We start from the raw sequence: 21,786 nt of genomic DNA, 5'->3' as shown, positions 1-21,786 counted from the left end.
ACATTGTCCCACCCTTGACTCAAGTGTAGTTTATTCCCACAGATTCCCAAAGATACAGGTTAAATTTGACAAATATTTATTTGTCTCAACAAAAATAAATACAGCAAAACATAAGAATTGTCCACATACAGTATTGGATACTGCCCATTGTAGTTACAAGTATTCATACAATACATGTGGGCATGTACAAGAGAGAGGGCTATAATTTCCTATAACATTTTACAGCTTTGCATTTGGTCACAGGACACCACTAAGAACCTCTATTGAACATTATACATACATGTCTTTCATTAATCAGCGAAGACAACAAGTAATTAAAAAGTTAGATGTTTTGAGTAAGATGTTTTGTAACTCCTACAGTTAGTATAACGAATGAAACATCAACTCCTATGAATACATAGACTTCTTTATATCCTACAGGTAGGAGGCTAAGCATCTATGAGGAAATAGTGGCAGGTCCTTTGTTGGTGACACAGGCAACAGCAGTACTGTCTTTCTGCTCTTTCTTGCACTTGATCCCAAACAAACTACAGAGCTTCATCAGCATCAGGTCCACTATCTCCTCCTCCTCCGAGGGCTGGGGAACAGTCAACAATGAATGACAGTTAGGATCATTACCTGGATGCTGAAATAGGCCTCACCCCTCATACTCAACAGGCAGATTTCTCCAAGATCGACTAGTCTACAGTACCTTGTGATGCAGCTGCTCCTGACTGAAAGCCACCAGGATGACTGAGATGAAAAGGTTCAGCACCACAAAGGTCATGAACACGATGCAGGAGCCAATGAGGAACGCTCCCAGCACCGGGTTGTAATCTAGAACCTGTGTTTGGAGGGAAGACATCACAAGACCACCAATCACAGAGCTGCTATGGTAGCATACTGAGTATGACAGGACTATACTCTCTCTCACTAACCTCCTCGTAGTTGAAGATACCCAACTGCAGGCTGATCATGGTCTGAGCAGCATTCATGAGGGTCCTGTATGAGTACAGCTTCCAGCCGTACATCATATTACACTGTAGACAGAAGAAGAATAGTCAGCCTTGGAGTGCCATGATTCTGAGACCTTTGAAATGAATAAAAAAACACAGAAAAAAGATAGTGTATTTGGATGGAAATGCAGAAAGATGATGTCCATGGCGTCCATATTAAAGCACACTCTAACGTCACAGCAGACCTGGGTCGAAATACTATATGAAATAATTTAATTGTCATGTCATGTCATTACTTACATATGCTTCATTGTTTTGTCTGGCAAAATAAAACCAATGGGCTGTTTCAAAGAATTCAAACCCCACCCTCCTGGCCTTCCAGGCAGACTCAAGTGAATGCCTTAAGTAACTGAAAGGATTTAAAATATTGTGACCCAGTTCTGATCAGCAGCACTGCTAGTGATCCAGGAGCAGCAGCCTTACAGCAACAGAGTAGGCCAGAGTCATGATGGTGATGACCACCAGGAAGCCTGAGATGTCAGTCCAGGCCCGTTGCAGTGTTGCCGTGATCATGTGCAGCTTGGGGTTGAGTCTCAGCAGATGCCACAGCTTGACTGTAGCCAGCAGAACCAGGAAGGCTATCAGATAGCCCAGCACTGCATCAGCTGTGGCTGTCTCGTGGAAACTGGCAAACCTGAACACAGAAATTAAAGAATACATTCTAGTAACCATTTGCATGAATGATAATAAAGAAGTTACTATTAAACATTGACATTGATACAAAGTTATTTATGACGATGGCATTCTCCCCATCATATATTCCTAGTGGGAACCCATCTTGCAAGCACCATGATTAACCAACTGAGCCACATGGGACCAATGATTTGCCAACTCACTGATCTTTGTGGTTTTGGTAGTAGGCCATGTCCCTGTTCCCCAGGAGCGTCCTCTTGATAAAGACGGACAGAGCGCTCCAGCTCAGGATGATGATGGCCAGCTCCAGCAGGTTCCACTTGCTCCTGAAGTAAGCCCACTTCTGCTGCTTCATCAGCTTGCCCTGTCAGGACGTCAGAGCAGCATTCCACCATTGTGCCACAACAATAACGTTCCATAAAAACTACCAATAAATCAATATTTCAATCGGTATTAAAGATGCCACTCACCTGAACGAACATGTAGTACAGGATGAAGAGGAAATAGATAACCTCAGAGGCCATGACAAAGATGTGCAGACCACCAGTAGATTGGTAAAGACGGACGCTCTGCTGCTCACTGCCAAACTGGAATGCTCCTGAGAGATGAAGTGTAAACAAGCTGTGTTTATGGTGCTTCATGAATGACTACGGTCTCATGTGCAACATAGCCCACTACACTTACCAACAGCTGTGGTCTCCAGCATGAGCGTGACAATGCAGAAGAGGTTGACGTTGGCGTTATACACAGTGAACTCTACAAAGACTGCCCGGGTATACACGTCAAGCCAGGTGTTGTCAAACAGATACTGGAGGGTTCTAAAGAATGGAGAAAGACAAATTAAGAGAGCATGAATAGTGCAACCACACTTAAAGGAGTAGTAAAGGGAAAAATCATGTTTAGCCCTGTTTTAGGGTTACTTATGATCATATACAATGGTTCAGATCAAAAAGTTGACAAAACTAGCACTTTTGAGAAAGTCTGATAATTGCTCTACCACCGTTTTGGTCATACAATGGATGTGGGTGGGCACCTTGAAAAATCATTAAAAAAACATGTTAAACTCTCAATTTCAAAGACAAGAAACTCTCCGAGGTGTTAGTTGGCGTTCTGACATATAATTCGCCATAAAGTAAGATTCTAATTCATCTGGAAAGGCTTTTTAAAATATTTAGCATAGAACTATTTAGTCGCAGCACATACGTGTGTAACCTTCCGCAAACTAGGTAGTCTAGCAACATAAGCAATAACAATAGCTACCGTAAGTAGTTCCGCTTCCTGAATCCCCTCTGCGGATTGATCTACACATCTACAATGGTTGCGTCAATACAAGTCAATGGATTTCATAAAATGATCAATAAAACCCTACAGGATTCATACTTTGTGGCGAATTTGATGTCAGAACACCAATGGATACCAATTACCCCCTCGGTGAGCTTCTTGTCTTTGAAATCGAGAGTTGAACATGTTTTTGAATGATTTTTCAAGGTGCCCACCCACATCCATTGTATGACCTAAACGGTGGTAGAGCAATTATCAGACTTTCTCAAAAGTGCTAGTTTTGTCAACTTCTTGATCTGAACCATTTTATATGATCATAAGTAACCTTAAAACAGGGCTAAACATGATTTTTCCCTTTACTACTCCTTTAATACTGGAACGGAGTGCTGATGTGCTGTACCTGCTGGCGTTGTATGAGTCCGGGCCCAGGTCCACCACAAAGCCACCTCCCCTGTAGAGCACCACGCTGCCCCAGATGGGGTGGGCCCTCAGTCGGGCCTGGCTCTGGTACTTCCAGGGGCTGCGGAGGCTCTGTGAGGTGTTCTCCTCCACAGAGCGGTTCCAGCCAGGCCCATAGGAGCCCATGTCCTCCACCTCCCAGGAGTAGGGAGCATGACAGTCAGGCACAGACTGGCGCATGGAGCGGGCGACACGGCAGGAGTTCTTCTGAACCCTCACCTGGCGAAGGCGAGCATTACCCACCAGCTTGGAGTTCCCGTCTGTGATGAAACCTGTAAAAGATGCTGCTGTACTAGTCTCATTTGCGATTAGATCCACTTGTCTTGGTTTCAGAGTTTTATGTTTCTCTGTGAAGTAGGCGGTCTCTTTAGAGAGTGGAGAGTGTTACCTGGGTATTCTCCAAACAGGTTGCTGAGGAGAGAGTCGTTTGCCCAGGTGAACACGTCTCGAGGACTCATGCTGTCTGAGATCCCTTTGCTGAAGCTCTGCTGGATGTGTCGAGTCAGGAAGTAAGCGTTGGGGTCCCTCTGTCCGTACGCCACCAGGAGCAACATCCACATGAACCCCATGTAGGCTACAAACAATGCCGAGAATGGTTACACCACATCACTCCAAAGCTCAGCAAACCGCTAAGGCAATGCACATACCACTAGAAAGACATCTAAGGGTATGGGGAAGAAACTATGAGGTGGGTCCCACTTACTAAGAATCTCCTTGATGAGGGCAAAGACCTTCTGCTCTTTTATCATGTTGTTCCTCATCCTCACAATGTCAGTGGGAGGAGGGGGCTGGTAGAAGCTGCATGTGCTGTCCCTCCTGGCCGCCCGCATCGCGTCAGCATCACCTGGGGGTAGAAAGGCCTCGTTAACACCATGGTAAAGGGGGGTATTCTAGAAAGAGGGTTTAGTGAAAACTTTGAGTTTGCAAACCTTGAGATTCAATTCCATTCAACTGAATCTCAGGGTTAGCAAATTACGAGTTTTCACTAAACCTGCTTTCGGGAATACCCCCAATGTCTTGTTCATTCATGATAAACAAACAACTATGTACACATTCATGAGAACCTGGTCTTTTCTTCAGAAAACAAAAGTTTGAACCTGGGCTTTTGAGAGTGCCATCAAACACAGGGTCTCCGTACTCCTCCTGATCAACTTTCTTCAGAACGAGAGCAAAGAAGACTGCAAAACCAAGCACCTGCAACAAAGAATTACGAATCAATTGTACAAAAAATGATTGTCACTGTACACAGTTTCAGCAGGTGATCTGACGTGTCTTACCTTGAGAGGCTGTGTGATGAAGAGACTCTCAAAGAAAGACACAACCATGGAGATGAGCCAGCTGACTGAGCGATCCTTCCCATACTTCAGACCATACATCATAGTGAAGTATGCTGACACACCACTGGTGGCTAGCACCAGTATCCAGCCTACAAACACAAACCACCAGGGCAGCCCACCCTGGCAGCACTTCTTTCTGCTGTCCCCATCAAGGCTCTCTGCTGGGCTGGGGCTGAGAGCTAGTCTCTCCCCTCCCAGGTTAGAGGAGGAGAGGTGGGACACCAGCAGACCCTTCATGCCCAGGACCTGCTGCACGGCCCGTCGGTAGCTGTCTGGGTTGGGGAAGCTAGAGGAACCCAGTAGACTCAGCTCCTTCTCAACGTGGCAGAGCTGCCGGTACAGATACTGGCTGTTGCTGCTCCGTTTCTGGCCCCCTTCTACAGTCTTCTCAGGACTCCCACACAAGCTGCTCTCTGGGAACACAAGGAACATCCTTTGGCTGACATACCTGCAGTACCCAATACACTGTGTGACACGACAAGAGGTTGATGTTGGGTCATGGAGGGATGGTACATCCCCCTCCGGTGGCTGCAGCTGACAGCAGTACTAGGACCACTCTGTCTCCATCTGATGGCCGACGCCAGTACTACTGGGCTGGTGAACATTCTGTCTCCATCTGGTGGCTGACATCAGTATTACCGGGCTGCTGACCACTCTGTCTCCATCTGGTGGCCAACCCCAGTACTACCGGGCTGGTGACCATTCTGCCTCCATCTGGTGGCTGTGGACGTTCAACCTCCTAGAGTTAGTGGGGGGTGGGGGCAGGGTAACACACCTGTGGGTCATCAGTTGTTTGATGGGAGGCCTACTTCTGCCCAGGGGAGAGGGACAAAGGTTGAGGTGGGAAGAAAAAGCCAGAGGAGGAGTGTTGTGCTGCCTTAAGACTCCCAAGTTTTTAAGTTAAACATATTGTGGAAGAAGTAAAGTTTTATTTTCCCTTTAAAACCTCTCTGTGGGGATCTTTGGCATCCTGTGCACTACACCAGCCTGACCTATTGTAGTGATGGGGGAAACAAAGCTTTCTGAAGCATTGATACATTCAACCCAATTGTGTCTGAAAAAGTGTTGCTCTATCGATGCAGTCATACAGCAGCTCCATAATGACGTCTGCTGGTCAATTCATGGTATGGCAGCTGTATTGACTGATTGACAAATCAAGTCCTAGAGGAATTTGGGGCAAAACATTTGATACCTTGTTCTATACGAGTCGGGTGCTTGTGTGACGTACGAAGCTTCGTTTGAAGAATCGCATGGTTTTTGCCAAATGGACGCGAACATCAATACATTTGTATCGATGCACATTGCGTCGGGAGGTCGACAGCGTGTTGTGACTCCTGCGTCGAGCATAACATCACTAGCCTGACCCCCGGACAAACAACCTCTGAAGATGTCACAACTGATATACACATATTCCATTGAACATTCCAACAGCTTCAACAACCTACAACTAAGCTGAGTTTAGAGACTGAAGACGTTACCTTGTAGATTGACTGCACCTAGTGAGAGAATGAGAGACCCCTCTCTTTTGGAGGCATCCGTGTAGAACTCTCCGCCTCCACGGTTCTGCTGCCTGATAATGTCCTCCACCAGAGAGAGCAGAGTATTGATGTCGGCCTGTCGTCCAGGGCCCAGCTCCAGCTCCAGACGAGGGATGGGGCTCCTCATGGCCTTGGAGAGGGACTGGGCTATCCTCTTGATGTCCTTAGACAATACACAAGCAGATATGCCATCTTATCAAATACTTTAACTTATTAAAATTCAGGTGGAAAACAAGTGAGAAAATGTAAAAGTGCTACAGTACAGTGTACCTTACCTTGATGACAGTGTCTGGTGTGATATCCTTGTGGTCCCTCTGTGGAGAGGGGGGCTGTGAGGGAGACACGCGGCCAGTCTTCCCCTGCTTAGAGGCCTCTGTCTTGGGCTGGCCACGCTTCTTCTCTCGAGGCCGGGTGTTTCTGAAGATGCTCACAATCAGCAGATTAATAGGAAACATGATGATTGAACTTTGAACTCCAATCATTACTTGTTGCCAGGTGAACTCAATATGACCTTCAAAGAGAGAGAGATAAAGGAACAGATAGAGGGAGAGAGAGAGAGAGAGAGAGAGAGAGAAAGTTAATTCGCATTCAACTTCAAGACAGATTCAAGTGTCTTTGTACAGCGCTAACACTGTGGATGTTACCCTACCCAGGTCCATGGTCTGTTCAGAGGGGTCTGTGGGGATGCCGTAGAACATGATGCTGGTCAGCATGGTGCAGAGCAGCAGAGAGAAACAGCAGGAGACTCTCTGCACACATGTGAACGTGCTGTTCGGAGGACGGCTGATCACAGAGAACCAGATGTGGCCGTCACGGAAGTCTTTGGCTGTCTTCATGAAGAACAGGTTGCTGAAAAGGCATGCAGTATAAGACAGACATGGACTGTAGTAAGGAAAGGCAGACAATGAATTTAGAATACCACAAGAGCCTTTCTTGGGGATGACGAGTTTCTGTGTCATCTCACCTGAACGCCTTCAGATCCATTTCTGTAGCAACAGGGAAAACTTTATCCAGAGTGAAATCGCCCATATCTACTGAAAGCCATGAGTTACACAGGAAGTGCCACTTCTGTCCAGTTTCAAGATCTTGCACCATCACTTTGCTTATGTACCTGCAGAAAAACACACACAAAATACCGGAACAATACTGACACAATTACATGTCTGTTTTTCTTGAACTACATGTGAATGATCCCTTTTAGGTGTTTGGTTCCTCAGCCGTCTCCCTACCAGGCAGGGTGAGCTCCAGAGTTGTCGTGCCACAGCCTGATGCTCTGAAGCTCCCCCAGGGAGAAGGGGGTGGTCAGCAGGAAGGTGTCCACTCCGCCCCGCTCAAACACAGGCTTGTCAGGGTCAGTGAGGTGGTGGGGCTCGCTCTCCCCCTCTGTGCCCAGCAGCGTCACTGTAACCTACAACAAAAGGAGGACCAGGATATTAAATGACCTGAGTTGTTGCATCCCTTCGGAGGCTTGTCGGGGGGGGCGGCAGACACCTTCTCTTAGTGCCCCCCGTCAGTAGCTGCGATTAACCACCGTACGTGACAGTCTGCCAACTGAGGGCCACCACCCGGGCTGGTGTTCGGCTGCCACAGGCGGAGAGAGCAGTCCAGCTTGGCTCCCAACACAGAATTCTGCAGCTGAACTCCGAAAGGCTCACCCCCAGTAAAATCAACGTAATCGAGCACCTGGCCTGCACCACCAAGGCCCTCGTCATCCTCCTCCAAGAGACCCACTGCATAACAGCAGATAAGCTAGTTATCCCAACTTTCGCTCTAGCTGGGTCTATCCTAAGCAGGAAGCACGGCCTTGCTATGTTCGTCCATCAAAGGTTTAACTGGACTCTCGTCAACCAATCCCCGTCGGAGATTGAGTGGTTGTGCGTGGACTTTGGCGGCTTTAAAATTGTCAACGTCTACAAGTCTCCGCCCTCGCGAATCACACCAGTGCATCTCCCAGTCTTCCCTTACCCCTGCCTCTATGCTGGCTTCAACTGCCAGCACGAGGACTGGGGGTACGGAGAAAACCTGGCTGCTTGGGCAGCTACCAACAGCCTGGCCCTGTTGTACGATCCCCAGGGCGCAGCCAGCTTTGGCTCAGGTCGCTCGAAAACTGGGACGAATTCTGACTTGGCATTCATGAGCGTCGGCGTTGACAACCGGCTCCCAGATAGACGCGTGCTAGGAAAGTTCCCGAGGTCCCAACATCGATCATCAATGATTACCATGCCTAAACTTGTGGACCTCATCCCGAGTGAGCTGGTGAAGCGATGGAACTTCCGAAAGGCCAACTGGAAACGTTACCACCTCCTAACCCATAGATCCACGAGGTGCCTTCCACCACCTAACACCAACAACGTGGACGAGGCATACCGGGAACTCTGCGGCATTCTGGTGAAAGCAGCCAAAAAATCCATCCCACGCGGACATCGCAATCGCTACAAACCGTGCTGGGATGCGGAGTGTGAGAGTCTCTACTGTGCCTTCCTCCGGGCCCCACCAGGAGTTGAGTCAGACAGACTTGCTTCAGCCCTGCTGTCTAGACTCAGCCGAAGGAGACAAGAGCGCTGGGAAGAGGCCATAAACTCCATTGAATTCTCACACTCCAGCTGCAAGGCATGGAGCAACCTTAACAACCTCACTGGTAGGTCTAGACACTCCCCCCGTCACTGCCCCATCTCTGCAAACAAAATCGCATCACAGTTTGTGAAAAGTTGGACATACGAGGGCAAAGGCCGCCTGATTCTATCTTCCCGGAGCTTATACTCCATGCCACGCCTGCCTTGAAGTCCTGGTTAAGAGCGTTCCTCTCTTCCTGCTTTCACCAACTCAAGATCCCCAAAATCTGGAGAAGAGCCCTAGTTGTCGCGATCCCTAAGCCAAACAAGCCTGAAGGGGACCCCAAGAGTTACCGCCCCATCTCTCTGTTATGTATCCCCTTAAAGATCCTCGAGCGTCTCATCTACGCCCGCATTGAACCAATCATCGACCCGCTGCTCCCACAGGAGCAGGCCGGCTTCCGACAGGGAAGATCAACCGCAGATCAAGTCACTTTGATGACTCAGAACACCGAGGACAGCTTTTCAGCTAAAAAGAGGGCCGGAGCCGTCTTTATAGACCTGACAGCTGCCTACGACACCGTATGGCACCGCAGCCTCACCTGCAAGCTGCTCCACCTGCTGCCGGACAGGCACATGGTTAGCATGATCATGGAGTTTGTCCGAAAGGGCTGCTTCACCCTCACCACCGGTAGCAGACAGCGAAGCAGGTTGCGATGCCTTAAGCACGGCGTCCCCCAGGGATCTTTCCTGGCCCCCCTCCTTTATAACATCTACACATACGACCTGCCGACCACAGTCTCCAGGAAGTATGCCTATGCAGACGACCTTGTGCTGGTGTATTCAGCTGTATACTGGCGGTCCGTGGAGGAGACACTGAGCCAGGACATGCAGATACTAGCGGCATACCTCTAGAAATGGAGATTGAAGCTCAGTGAGGCAAAGACAGTGTCGGCAGCCTTCCACCTTAACAACAAGGAAGCCAAACGTGAGCACACCGAAGGTACACTCCTGCCATACAGCGCCGAACCAACCTATCTCGGCGTGACATTGGACAGGTCGCTCACGTTCTGCCGACTGCGCAAGAAGTTAACAGCTCTTGTGGCGTTGTTGAGGCGACTGGTCAGATCAGGCTTGGGTGCCAGCGCAAAAACACTGCGTACGGCAATTCTAGCCCTGGTCTACTCGACCAGTGAAAATTGCGCAACGGTCTGGTGTCGCAGCGCTCATACCTGCCTCATCGACCCACCTATCAATGAAGCCTTGCACATCGTGACAGGATTCCTGCGTCCCAGTCCTGTGGACAATCTTCCCATCCTTGCAGGCATCCAGTCCGCTGGCCTCAGCTGCACACGAACCACAGCCCGTCTTGCGTGCCGGGCCGTGGAGCCTAACCACCTGCTCCATGACAGGCTCACTGCAACAGCGGAGCCTTACTGGCGCCTCCCTGGCGTCTCAAGTCGAGACACACTTTTGTGCCTGCTGCACAGGATCTCCTGCAGCAATGCAGAGATCTTAACATCAGCGAGGCAGGATGGGCGGACCACATCTGGCGTGCGGAGTGGGAGGCAGACACCTCCAGACTCCGTGATTTCATCCCGGCCACCGGTCCTTCCCCTCCTGGGATGGACTTACTCAGACCGGCGTGGGTGAGGCTTAATCGCCTCCAGACCGCTCATCGATGCACAGTTGGGGCTTGGTATCCTGTGCGGCGCGCGAGTGTGGCGCTGAGGAACAAACCGCAGACCATGTCATCCAGGACTGTCTGACATACTGGACCCCCAAAGGAATGCATAGCCTGACGGTTGTGGATGACGAAACGTTGACATGGCTCCCGGAGATGTGCCCGGATATATAGCCCGGGTGACCCCTCACCCAGGCTCGGGGTGGTAAAAGGATAGCCCCTCGGCCCCGAGCCTGGGGGGAAAGGACAAAAAACCAACCCAAACGAAGAAGAAGAAGGGGGCTTGTCTGGAAACCAGACATCACTGACCTGAGAGGATGTGGAGGCGCCACGCCGATGTCCAGTGTTGATGTTCAGCATGTAGCGATACTCCGCCAAGGGGTCATTGTCCTCCAGCACTGTTACCTTCACCTGGAAAGAATATTAGGCAACTTAAACACAAACTAACACTGCAAAACTCAAATTGCGACATCAATAGATGTGTAGCTGTACAGTATATAGCTATACAGTATATAGGCCAAATGCTGAACAAAATGGCCCACATGGCTATTTTAGACTGACCTTGGCGGTGTCCTTGATATCTTTCCTCCGGGCCCACACGACCGCCAAGAGATAAGCCACAACGATGGCGCCCACAAAACACACGACCACAGGGTTCTTGGTAAAGGTAGAGAAGAGCTTTGCCGTTTGAGTCACGTCCACAAGGTTGGGCATCACGAAGAAAGAGCTCCCAAAGAAGGTGAGGTGGTTACATAAACACTGGGTGACCAACGGTGTGGTGAGCGGACCAACCTAGGGAGGCCAGACATGGGTCAGACATGAGATTTAGACAAACCATGTCAACAGTGATGTTGTTGACTAGTGATGTTGTTATTGTTTTACCATAAGTGGTGTTACTGTACTTACCCTGCAGCCTTCCTCACTCCAAGTGGATTCGGCCTCAACCCAATACTTGCACTGGGCAGCAATGCTGGTGACAGACATGCTGGCGTTGACAGATTGTACCCCTGGCTCCACAATAGGCTTCACCACAAGATAGTGTTCTCCAACGTGCCCTGGCCTATCACTGGGACCCAGCACCCAGGTGTATCTCTCTTCTGTACCCAAAACACATACACACGCACACACGCACACACGCACACACGCACACACACACACACACGCACACACACGCACACACACACACACACACACACACACACACTGTATTTCTCAACAGAAAACGTAAACCATCTCATGGTGAATCATGGCCGTTGTAAGTCATATAAATCAGCAGGTGCAATACCTTGCTTAGTACTGTTGTGAGGCATCTGAGTCTTGGCTACATGCAGCTCATTGGTGGGGTAGTCCTTATAACCCAGGAACAACTTAAAGGCCAAGTCCTCTGAGGGCTCCATCTTCAGCACCAGCGTTATGTTTGGTGAAGGAACGTGGATCTTCACTGTGCTGTAGTTACCCAGGTCCAGGACTGTGCTGTTCACCTGATCTCCACCCAGCCTGGGTAAGAATATCTGTGAATGCAAATATGTCATGATATAATTCAGTCCTATCTGAGTGGTCATAGTAGATTTTATTTAAAAACATACTGCAGAGTCAATGGAATCTCTAACCTCTATCTCTTCAGTCAAGTTCTTTACTGGGATGACGGTGCCATTTTGTCTGCATAGGGTGACAGAGCCAACAGCACCACTGATGTCACCCTCCTCGCTCCAAGAAAATGGATTCTTCTCAAAACTCATCATCTGAAGAGTAAAACGTTGTTTGGTGAGATAAGATACAAGTTCAAACATGTACTATAAACGCACAAACGTAGACTGGCACCCTTACTCGCACATCCACTGGTTCCTTCAGAGAAAGCACGTCATTCAGGGGAGGGAGGCTGAAGGTGGAGGACGAGGGGTTTGGGACGGTGATAGACTGCAAATGAAGGGTATCTGGAGACACTCTGGAAGGAAATAGGAAGCACAAGACAGCCACCCAATACTGAGGCATCTTTTGATATGTTCAACCCCTATTTCTACTGTACGTTCCTATTACCTGTTTACAAACACACTGATCTTTTCCATGGAGATAGCGACAGGCCCATGGTCAACCGTTTTCCCATTCAACAATGCGCTTTGCACATTGTCCATTCCACCAAGAAGAATATTTGAGACTTCTTTCTGCAAAAGACAACGTTTCATGGACTGAAGAGCAAGTATAGCACCGGAGATATCTTATATGTTGTAATTGTTTGACTGTTATGTGGCAGACTTGACTTCAATACCCCCTCTGTCACTCTTACATTAGAAGAGGCTTTTAAGATGTTGCTGGCTGCCTCCACTATTGGAGCAGCGGCCTTCACCACCTCATCTTGTCCACCTTCCTGACTGATGTTCATGGAGAGAAGGGAGGAGCTGAGGTCTGCCACCAGGGAGCTTGCCTCCTCCTGGATGACCCACACAACACAAAAACTCTGCTTAAACCTTTTCATTTCATCATATTGAGAGCAATATGTCGATCCATGGTATGTGCTGTTCTCATCCAGAGCTAAGTATTTTAAAATGTAGCCTACCTGAGCCACGGAGCTAAGCTCATCAGTCTGCTGGGTGAGTCCAGCCACGGCTCTGGCGGTCAGCTGCACCTCCTGGGTGGAGTTACTGGGGGAGACCTGCAGTACTGCGGCCATATTGGTCAGCATCTTCCCTCGCAGCTGAAAGGTGAGACAGATCATTGAAAGACAGTGACTGGTAATTCACATCACAATTATCCTCTACATCAAATGAGTGAGGAGTATTCACTGGAATGCCTCACAGATCTTCCAATAAGCTTGCCTGGCTGAAAAGCAGTGTCCGCTCCTTTAGCCAGGCTACCAATTAGCTCCATCCTCAACGGATAAGACAATGCTGCTACACATACCTCCTTCCTTGCATCCTTCTGCTCTGTGCCGGCTCCTTCCGTGTTCAGCATGTCAGACACAGACAGGAACATCTGTCCCAGGGTCTCCCCGGAGAGCATCCCCTGCCGCTGCAGCTGGGACAAAGTGTCCTCCACTGCAGCCTGGAGCTCCAGCACCGAGGAGCTGGGGTCGGCCTGACGCACCTGCCCAGACAACAGCCAAACAGCTCCAGACACAACTTCATATGGTAAAACTTGTGGCTCCAGCCATATGTACGAACTCTATGGACTAAAAATGGGCTAGTAAGATTCCATGTCTTAAAATAGTAATATTATACATTCCATGCTTGATGGCTATTGACAAACCTGCGCGGTGAGAGTGCCGCTAGTCTTGTGGGATTTGTCAAAGATGGTGGCCACCACTGCCAGGCTGTAGTTGTTGTCCATGTCCCCCAGAGGGAGGAAGATGAACTTGACTTCATTTGTAGAACTGCAGCGCAGGTGCTTACCTGGAATATGAGACAGCGTGATATCGTAAAAGACAAAAAACAAAGGGTCTTGGAAGAAACTAAAGGCTGAGAAAAGTTCCATCTCTGCCAAATAAAACCTCTCATACAATCTACAGCACTAACCTTTTTCAGTCTTAAAGCAATACCAGCAGATGTGGCAGAATTGGGGTTTTTGGCAGGTGATGCTGAAGGGATCCAGTACGGTGCCATTCTGAGGAGAGATGGTGCATGTGGGGGGCGCCAGGGTGGGGGCCGGCTGGGTTGGGGCAGGCCATGTTGGAACAGGAGTCGTTGCATCTGGTATTTGTATGGTATATTTGGCAAAGCCAGGGGTTGTCTTACCTACAAAAAAGCATTGTATGAGAGGTGAGGCACTGTATGTTCTGCATAATATATTATTACCTCCACCCCAGTAACAGCTGGGTGAGAGGTAATGTTTTCGGTGGTGTGTGTCCTGTTTTTTGGACTAGGATTATGCAAAAACTACCAGACCGCTTTTCATGAAACTCAGTGGAGGGGTGTAGCATGGGCCAAGTTAGAACCCATTCAATTTTGGTGCACACAGAGCCACAACATGCATTCAGGGGCGGAGGTCTGTGCTCTCTGAGCACCATCTCTAGTTATTTGAGGTGTAGCCTACTGTATCTCCCATTACTTTAAGTTTCTGGGAATGTGACTCCCCAAAACATCCACATACTATATAAAAACAATATATATATAAAAGCCAATCACTTTTATTTTTTTACTCACCATAAACAATCACATTGATATTTTGAAACCGCCCCTTTGCATTTTTCAGATAACGTGTATTCACTTCATATTTTTGGTCTTCTTCTCTCTCGATCAGTGGCCTCCCTGCTCTGGAGTGGCACTTCTCCCACTCACCCTGGAGGACAACAGTTCAACATGTTTGTCCTTAAAATGCTTAAAATTATGTAATCTGTATACATTACTCTACCGTTTATCATGACAAGCAGCATACAAAACAGTTTACTCACAAAGTAATTAATCTCACATTGAGCACTGCACATGGACAAAAATTATTCGAGATGGGTACATGCATTGATATAATAGCTCATTCACATGTTCTAAGCAGTATTTTGGGTGTCCCTGTGTGCCACATGTATCATACAATTTCAAACCCAGGCTCACCATTGGGTCTTCAATATGCCAAACCACTGTTGGGCAAGTCGTAGAGATACAGTTCAATTCCAGCTTTACATTCTTATTTATGTCCACTGTGCCACAATTATCAATGCATCTGAAATGATAAATGTAAAGGTAATATCATACAGCCACATCATATCACTGTCAGAGATCTTCTGACACATTCATTAATCCTCTCACCTACTGTAACACTTACTATAAACACAGTATACTGTAGATCACAATATCATTATGGGAGATGGGTTAGTGACCTGAATGCCTTACAAAGGCTCCCAAACGACTTGATGCACAGATTGCTGAGCATTTGGGATCAAATTCAGTTAATGGCCGCGTTTCCCGATAAAGAACCTTCTTAAGGAACCCTTTGTATGGGAGTTAAGAAGTACTTTGGAGTTAAGTGCTTCTTAACTAGTTAGAGAAACCCAGCCAATGTCTGTTCCAGGGGTTTTCATAGGGCTGCAATCACAAGTGAGAGATTACTGATCCTTGCTGACATTTGAATGATTATGGCACTCATTTTCCTTTGAACTCCCATTGTTAAAAAAGAGAGGGCCTAGAAAGTGGCCTTGGAGGCCATTTTACCTGATGCTGACATGGGAGTACGCCTCGGGAGTTACAGTTATACATCTGGATGCTGAATTCCGGACTCTCCATTTAGTAGACCACAGTGATCGAGTCATCACCTGAAAAGTGTATGTGTCAAAAACGAAGGGCTCGGGAAGGCAGCCTTTCTCAATGACAAGAGTGTCTTCCTCGTTCTCATCTGTTGTGCATCTACAACTTCCTTCTGTTGGGGAGGAGAGAAACCAGATGAAAACACAACACTAAGCTCATGCTCTAGCGAACTGAAATTGCTACTTTATCTTCTATATAAAATCTGTCTTCAAATTCAGAGGAAATGTAGTGGGTGAAGAGATTTTCACAATAGCTCCACCAGTAGTACTTACTGCATGTCCACTTGAATTTGGTCCATCTTCCGCTGGTTAGTCCATTCAAGCCAGTAACTCCCAGTGTGAGACTCTGGCTTCGATCAATCAATGTTTCTGGATTTGAAGTTATCCTTAAGTGATAACCTCTGGGAACTCTCACATGCCCTGTCTTAAATTCAAAATACATTCCCAGATATGGGTTGTTTTAGTCATGATATCTCACTGAAGGTGTAAACATAATTCTGCTGTAAAAGCCTAAACACACATCTATATTTCTATGTAATGTAATGAAATCATAACATGAAATGACTGAAATAATAAATAATGTAATTGACTATGCAATACTTCTTGATAACGTGATAACCAAAACATACTGTGTTTCCTTGGTCGTCATGTGAAAAGTCTGAATAGTTGCTACAGACTGATGTCATGTTCCCCAAATCCACTTCCACCTCCATGTCTGAGATGACATTCCCAGCTCTGACTTTCACCTGTAAATCACCTGGAACACAAGTGTGTAGATACTTAATATTGTTTTTTTGCTGATTGTTTTCATTATAGAGTACAGTATAGTTTGTTAGAGGACATGGAAGCAGATCTGTTGTGGGTGGGTACCTGGTATTGTTGTTGAGATGTTGTAAACTTGGCTGCTGTTGTGCATGTCTCTGGTCTCAGTGAAGGTCTTGTTGTCTCCGGTCAGAGAGAAGAGGAGCTGCACTGGGGCTCCTTGCTCCAGGGAGACTCTGATGTGGAGGTCTGAGTCTGGACAGAGGCCCTCCTCTACCACCACTGAGGCCTGCAGGCCTTCTACAGGCTCCAGCAGGCACACCTGCAGCTCTGTGGACACTCCAGGGGTCGTGACCCCATTAGATGCCTGCAGGCTCAGCTGGTGGCAGCCAGAACCAAGCCGCTCCTGAACCTCTGGACCTACCGTGATGTTGTGGGGAACGATTCCTCTGACCACCGAGGAGTTAGCCACAAACATTTCTCCACTCTGGATTGTATAGGTCACATTTGTACCTGTCGACAGCATGCTTAACTTATTCTTCCAGATTTGGTTTCTCAGAAATTCTCACAATTTTGCTAGTTCTGGTTTACTGTTGTACCTACCTGCCTCTACTTCAACCTGGATTAGCAATGGGCTTCTGTAAAGACCACTGCAGCTGGTGCCATCTGTTGAGTGGGTCTTGCTATAGCACTTGATGACACCAAACTCTCCTATGGGCTCCTGAACAGTGATGGTCTTCTGAGCTGTCACATGCCAATCATTGGTGCTACACTCCACCCCAACTATGAAGACTCCTGGATGGCTGTATTTGTGCACCACACTGCTCTCCAGCCTGTGAGAGAAGACAGTCACAGACAGTGCTGGTCATGAAAATACCAAGCTAGATACATGCAGTAACTTATTTGTGAGTGAACACTAGTATTTGCCTTCGATTTTGGCTGGGATGGTGTAATGGAAAATTCTGCATTATTAGACATTATTTGAATTAATTTGACAACTAGACCTTGGTTAGATCTCTTTAACAGTGTCTGCTGTTTAGACCACAGAACTGGCCTCTCATACATTGGCTAGAGAAAGAATGCTATGTACTTTGTAATCTTATGTTTTTGGAGAAGTAACTGTCTCTGCTCGCGCCCCAGCCTTGCCAGTCTCTCTGTCGATGAAACAGGAATCCAGCTGGACTGGGGGGTGGGAAGTGAGGGCTGGGAAGTAACTCAGATACCAAGGTTGTTTTTGACTGTATAAATGTTGACTGTAACCACAGATCGGGGCCGTCATTTCTCACATTGCAGACTGCTGTGTGCATGAAGCAACTGAGGTTTGACGGTCCCCTTCAAGAGACAGGTTATTGGGGGTGTTTGTATGTTATTGTGCAGTTTGTACGTATCATATGTGGCTACTGTGTTGCTTGCCTGCTTGCATATAATACACTTTGTTAAACTTAGAATGTTGGTATTCACTCTCTCCTGAACAATACTCTGACAGAAATTTCCACAACAATGGACAGTCAGTAGCTACTCACTCCTCTGGACTGTAGGGGGCAATGGTGTGTCCGTCTCCAGCACTCAGGGTGCAGGTGATATTACCCTGGAACGGATGGAGGAGCCACTTCACTGTGAAGGTGACGTCATCAAACACAGCTGCCAACTTGCTCATTAACAACTGGAGACCTGTGAGAGACCGATATTGCAGGTTAAATGGTTGAATTGCCAGCCAAGAGTTATGTTGGTGAAATGCAGATTTTGTGTGATTGAAACCGCAATTTCCATTATAGAATCAACTTCACTATAGGTAGAAGTTGAGACTTTTGCTTATCGTGAGTTTTTTTTTTTTATGACAGGAGACGTGTTTTATGATCTGGATAAACCAATTGATAAGAGACTGAGAGATTAGATCAACCCATGCAGATATTCACGTAGCGCTGTCTGAAGAGGGTAGGGGTTGAGGAGTCTGACCATCTTTGCAGTGGTACTCCACAGAAAGGTAGCTTCCCAGTCCGGGGCAGGGTTCACCAAAAGACGCCACATCTGCAGTAACCTGGCACACCTGCAGACCATGACAATTTCCTGTAATGGCACAGAGCTAGATTAGTTTTCCAATTCTCTCCTGTCAACCACTTGCATGTTACAACACAAGAACACAAGCAGATATTGGAACTACATTCTAATCTAGTATCATCATCATCAATGCATACTAGTGTTCAGGGATCACAATGTTTCATTGTGTTGCTGTTTACACTGTACATAAAACATTACCTGAGAACAATCGAAATAGGATTTAATGCAATAGTCAATATTGACTGCAGTGTGTTTCATTTATTCAACAACCCAATTATTGAATGCAATTTCAAAGGAGGGGTTCCTTTGGTGGGTTAAGTATCTGTTTCAACCTATGTGTAACACATTTAAAATTTAAGATTTATTTATTTAAATTGGGACAGTACATATTAATGAGCATTTAAAAGAAAGTGTAAACATGCCAGATTTATTCACCAGGTTAATTTTCATCTGCTGTCCCTTGTTCAACATTGATAAGGCTATTATGGTCTTTTGTGTAATACAGTCTTCTTTTGTGGTGCTTTTTTGAATAGCTTTAATGCAATCGTCAATATTGACTGCAGCGTGTTTCATTTATACAACAACCCATTATTAATGTAATTTCAAAGGAGGGATTTCTTTGGTGGCTTAGGTATCTGTCTTGACCTACAGTATGTGTATCAACATCAATATGGCTATTATGGTCTTCTGCGTAATACAGACTTCTTTTGCGGTGCTTTTTTGAATACGCATTTGTTTTAGACAATTAATAGTTTTGATCAGAATTAATCCTCACAGTATCTAGCATCAAATGTTATCGTTTTCATATTAACTCTATAAAATACCTGCTACTGAGTCCACAACATCAATCCAGCTGCACTCCTCCTGTGTAGATGTGAGTGAGGGAGTGGGGCTGGAACGGCAATACTGAACCGTTTTACGACCGTAGAAGCTGTCATCAACCTCTATCACTTGACCAGAACCACACTGCAAGGTGGCATTGTGGTCTGCACACGCAACGACGTGACCAGACTCTGAGAGGGAGAAATAAACAGGGTTTAAGGAAATCATTTCATCCTTTGTCTACACACACATGCACACAAACTAACCATCCAAGATACCAACCAAACTGGCAGACGAAGGTCAGCTCCTGGCTGCAGTTGGCAGTGGCTTCCCATTGGAAGCCTGAGTTTCTGAGGATGTGGCCACAGCCGGCCCCCGGAGCTGGACTGCTCACCCAGTTAGAATAGCTGACATCCGAGCCATCCAGCCATGACAGAGGTCCTGGGGAGAGACAACACATTGCACGCTAATGGTGAGATATTGCTGATCTGTTACCACAACATCTGTAATTTCCTACTATCCAACCTGTCCTGTTGTGATAATCCATTAGAGCAAGGGATAAGCAGCTGGTCGTACAAACAGAATGGTTCTGTTTTAATGAGACCAGATCACATCAGAACCATTAACGAAACACCCAAAACAGCATCCTTGGGGACAAAGCCGTTACAGGAGCTGGGAGTGAATGGCTGATAAAGACTGGTCCATTGTGTGTGCCATTAAAACAGCCTGTGTAAATCAGTGGTCTGGACAGCAGGCCCTATTGAAGGCCCCGGAGATTGAGAAGTGTCCCCTTTCACCAGACGGTTGCTGCTAGAGGGAGATATCCAAATGAGAGCATCTCCTAGCAAATGTTGGACATGGATGGAGTGTAAATCTCTCAGCTGGAGGCCAGCTGACCAGAGAGATACTAGCCAAGCCCACCACTTCTGATCACAGATAGAACTATTCCAAGGCGTGTGGTGACACAAGATTTTCAAAGCCATCGTCCCAATTTTACAATTTGATCTAACTTGACATTAATACAGAAATATAAGACTGCCACTGTACATTCCAACAAGCCAAAACAGTCAAATGCAAAGAATGCAAATCAAGTTATTTTCCTGGCCTCTTACCGTCAGTAGCAGCAGCATCCATCGTCAGGTTTGCTGAGGCAGGTGCCAGCCCCAGCCACCAGTCCTTCTCTAGCTCCAGGTGCTTCTGAAGGAACTGCTGGGTTTCCTCGTTCAAGATGAAGACCAGGTGTCCTCCGCCCCGCTCACACCAAGCCTGAGCACTGAGGAAGGAACGCTGGAGACCCACAAACTCATAGCAGGAGGTGTCAAAGCCTTGCTGGTACTCTGGGCAGGACAGAGCCCCGGTCTTCTCCTCAGCTCCGGACCCACAGAGGAGTAGGTGAGAGGTCAGGAGCAGCAGGGAGAGAGCGGTGCTGTCCATCTCCACTTCGACACCTGTGAGCACTGATACAGGCAGCTTGGAGGCATTGCCTCTTTAAAGGGGACAGGCGACAGCATCTCTGACACCCTCTGGGGTCTCAGACTAGTCTTCAACAATGGGCTGACTGCCTGGCAGCTCTGCATTGTGAGGTCCAAAAGGATACGTTATCATGGTACGCAAACAGCCAGAGCACAGGCCTGTGGTGAATGGGTCTCACCCCCCTGTGTCAACAGGCCAAGCCTTTCTACTGTAAGTACCCTTCTCCCATTGAAGCGGCCACTCCACAGCCTGCAAAGAGAGATAAGCTTTGGCACCATTAGATAAATGGATATAAAGACCGGCCTGGTATGAAGACATCAGTGAGGATCGGTTTTCCTGACCAAGGTCTTTTGTTCTGATTCTAACATTTGATTTGACGCTACGTCATATTGCAAAATGTAGGCCAATCAAAGATCTACAGTATAGCATAATGGTTTTAACTATTCCTGCCAGGGGCAGATTTTGTACAGTCTGCTTCATAGATTTAAAATTTAACTGTCCCCAGGTCACTGTCCCCAGAAATTGTTATCTCTAAGCCCATGTCTGTTTGCTGTAACCTATCAGCTCCTGAGATATGACTGGAGATTCAGAGAGAATCTTAGATTCATATAGCCTACTGTAGCTAATGAGGAAGTCGTGGACCCCTGGAGCAGGTGCTGTATTCATACTAAAGGTCTTTATGACTTATGTTCAGTTCAGTGACAGGGCAATACTTTTGCTCATATTCAAATCTCAAATATTTTCAGCACCAACATTACCTACACAGATCATGTTTTTTAATCTTATAAAAGTAAATACAATTATAAATTATACATATTTTCAGAGCCACCATTTCACTAACGCTGTTGTTACCATTAAAGTCGCACTGAAATGAAAAAAGCATTCTGTCACATTTTGGTTCACGTAATTGGTCAGTGTTCACCTATTCAACGATGTATGCCAAACAAATTACAAAATTCTACTTT

The 21,786-nt window shown here is 47.0% G+C and overlaps 1 protein-coding gene across 1 annotated transcript; it reads right to left on the bottom strand.

Moving 5' to 3' along the window:
* Positions 1–436: 436 nt before the first annotated feature.
* On the bottom strand, positions 437–20,782 carry LOC311308404 (polycystin-1-like protein 2; the record flags this gene model as incomplete). The annotated part of the gene is made up of 37 exons (XM_084437363.1): positions 437–577; positions 692–823; positions 918–1,019; positions 1,419–1,629; positions 1,832–1,992; positions 2,099–2,226; positions 2,313–2,446; positions 3,310–3,640; positions 3,757–3,942; positions 4,072–4,212; positions 4,466–4,562; positions 4,646–5,118; positions 6,184–6,406; positions 6,519–6,754; positions 6,893–7,092; positions 7,208–7,354; positions 7,473–7,651; positions 10,789–10,890; positions 11,041–11,271; positions 11,386–11,576; positions 11,765–11,990; positions 12,090–12,221; positions 12,307–12,424; positions 12,517–12,641; positions 12,764–12,907; positions 13,034–13,171; positions 13,378–13,560; positions 13,723–13,865; positions 13,989–14,121; positions 15,716–15,819; positions 16,577–16,981; positions 17,072–17,301; positions 17,992–18,139; positions 18,425–18,535; positions 19,351–19,539; positions 19,631–19,789; positions 20,461–20,782. 37 exons carry the CDS (start codon positions 20,780–20,782, stop codon positions 437–439), a joined length of 6,756 nt encoding a protein of 2,251 aa, XP_084293489.1.
* Positions 20,783–21,786: the final 1,004 nt, after the last annotated feature.

The sequence above is a fragment of the Borostomias antarcticus genome (assembly GCF_949987555.1).
Source record: "Borostomias antarcticus genome assembly, chromosome: 4".
Taxonomy (NCBI): domain Eukaryota; kingdom Metazoa; phylum Chordata; class Actinopteri; order Stomiiformes; family Stomiidae; genus Borostomias; species Borostomias antarcticus.
This window is presented reverse-complemented; position numbering and strand designations above follow the sequence as displayed.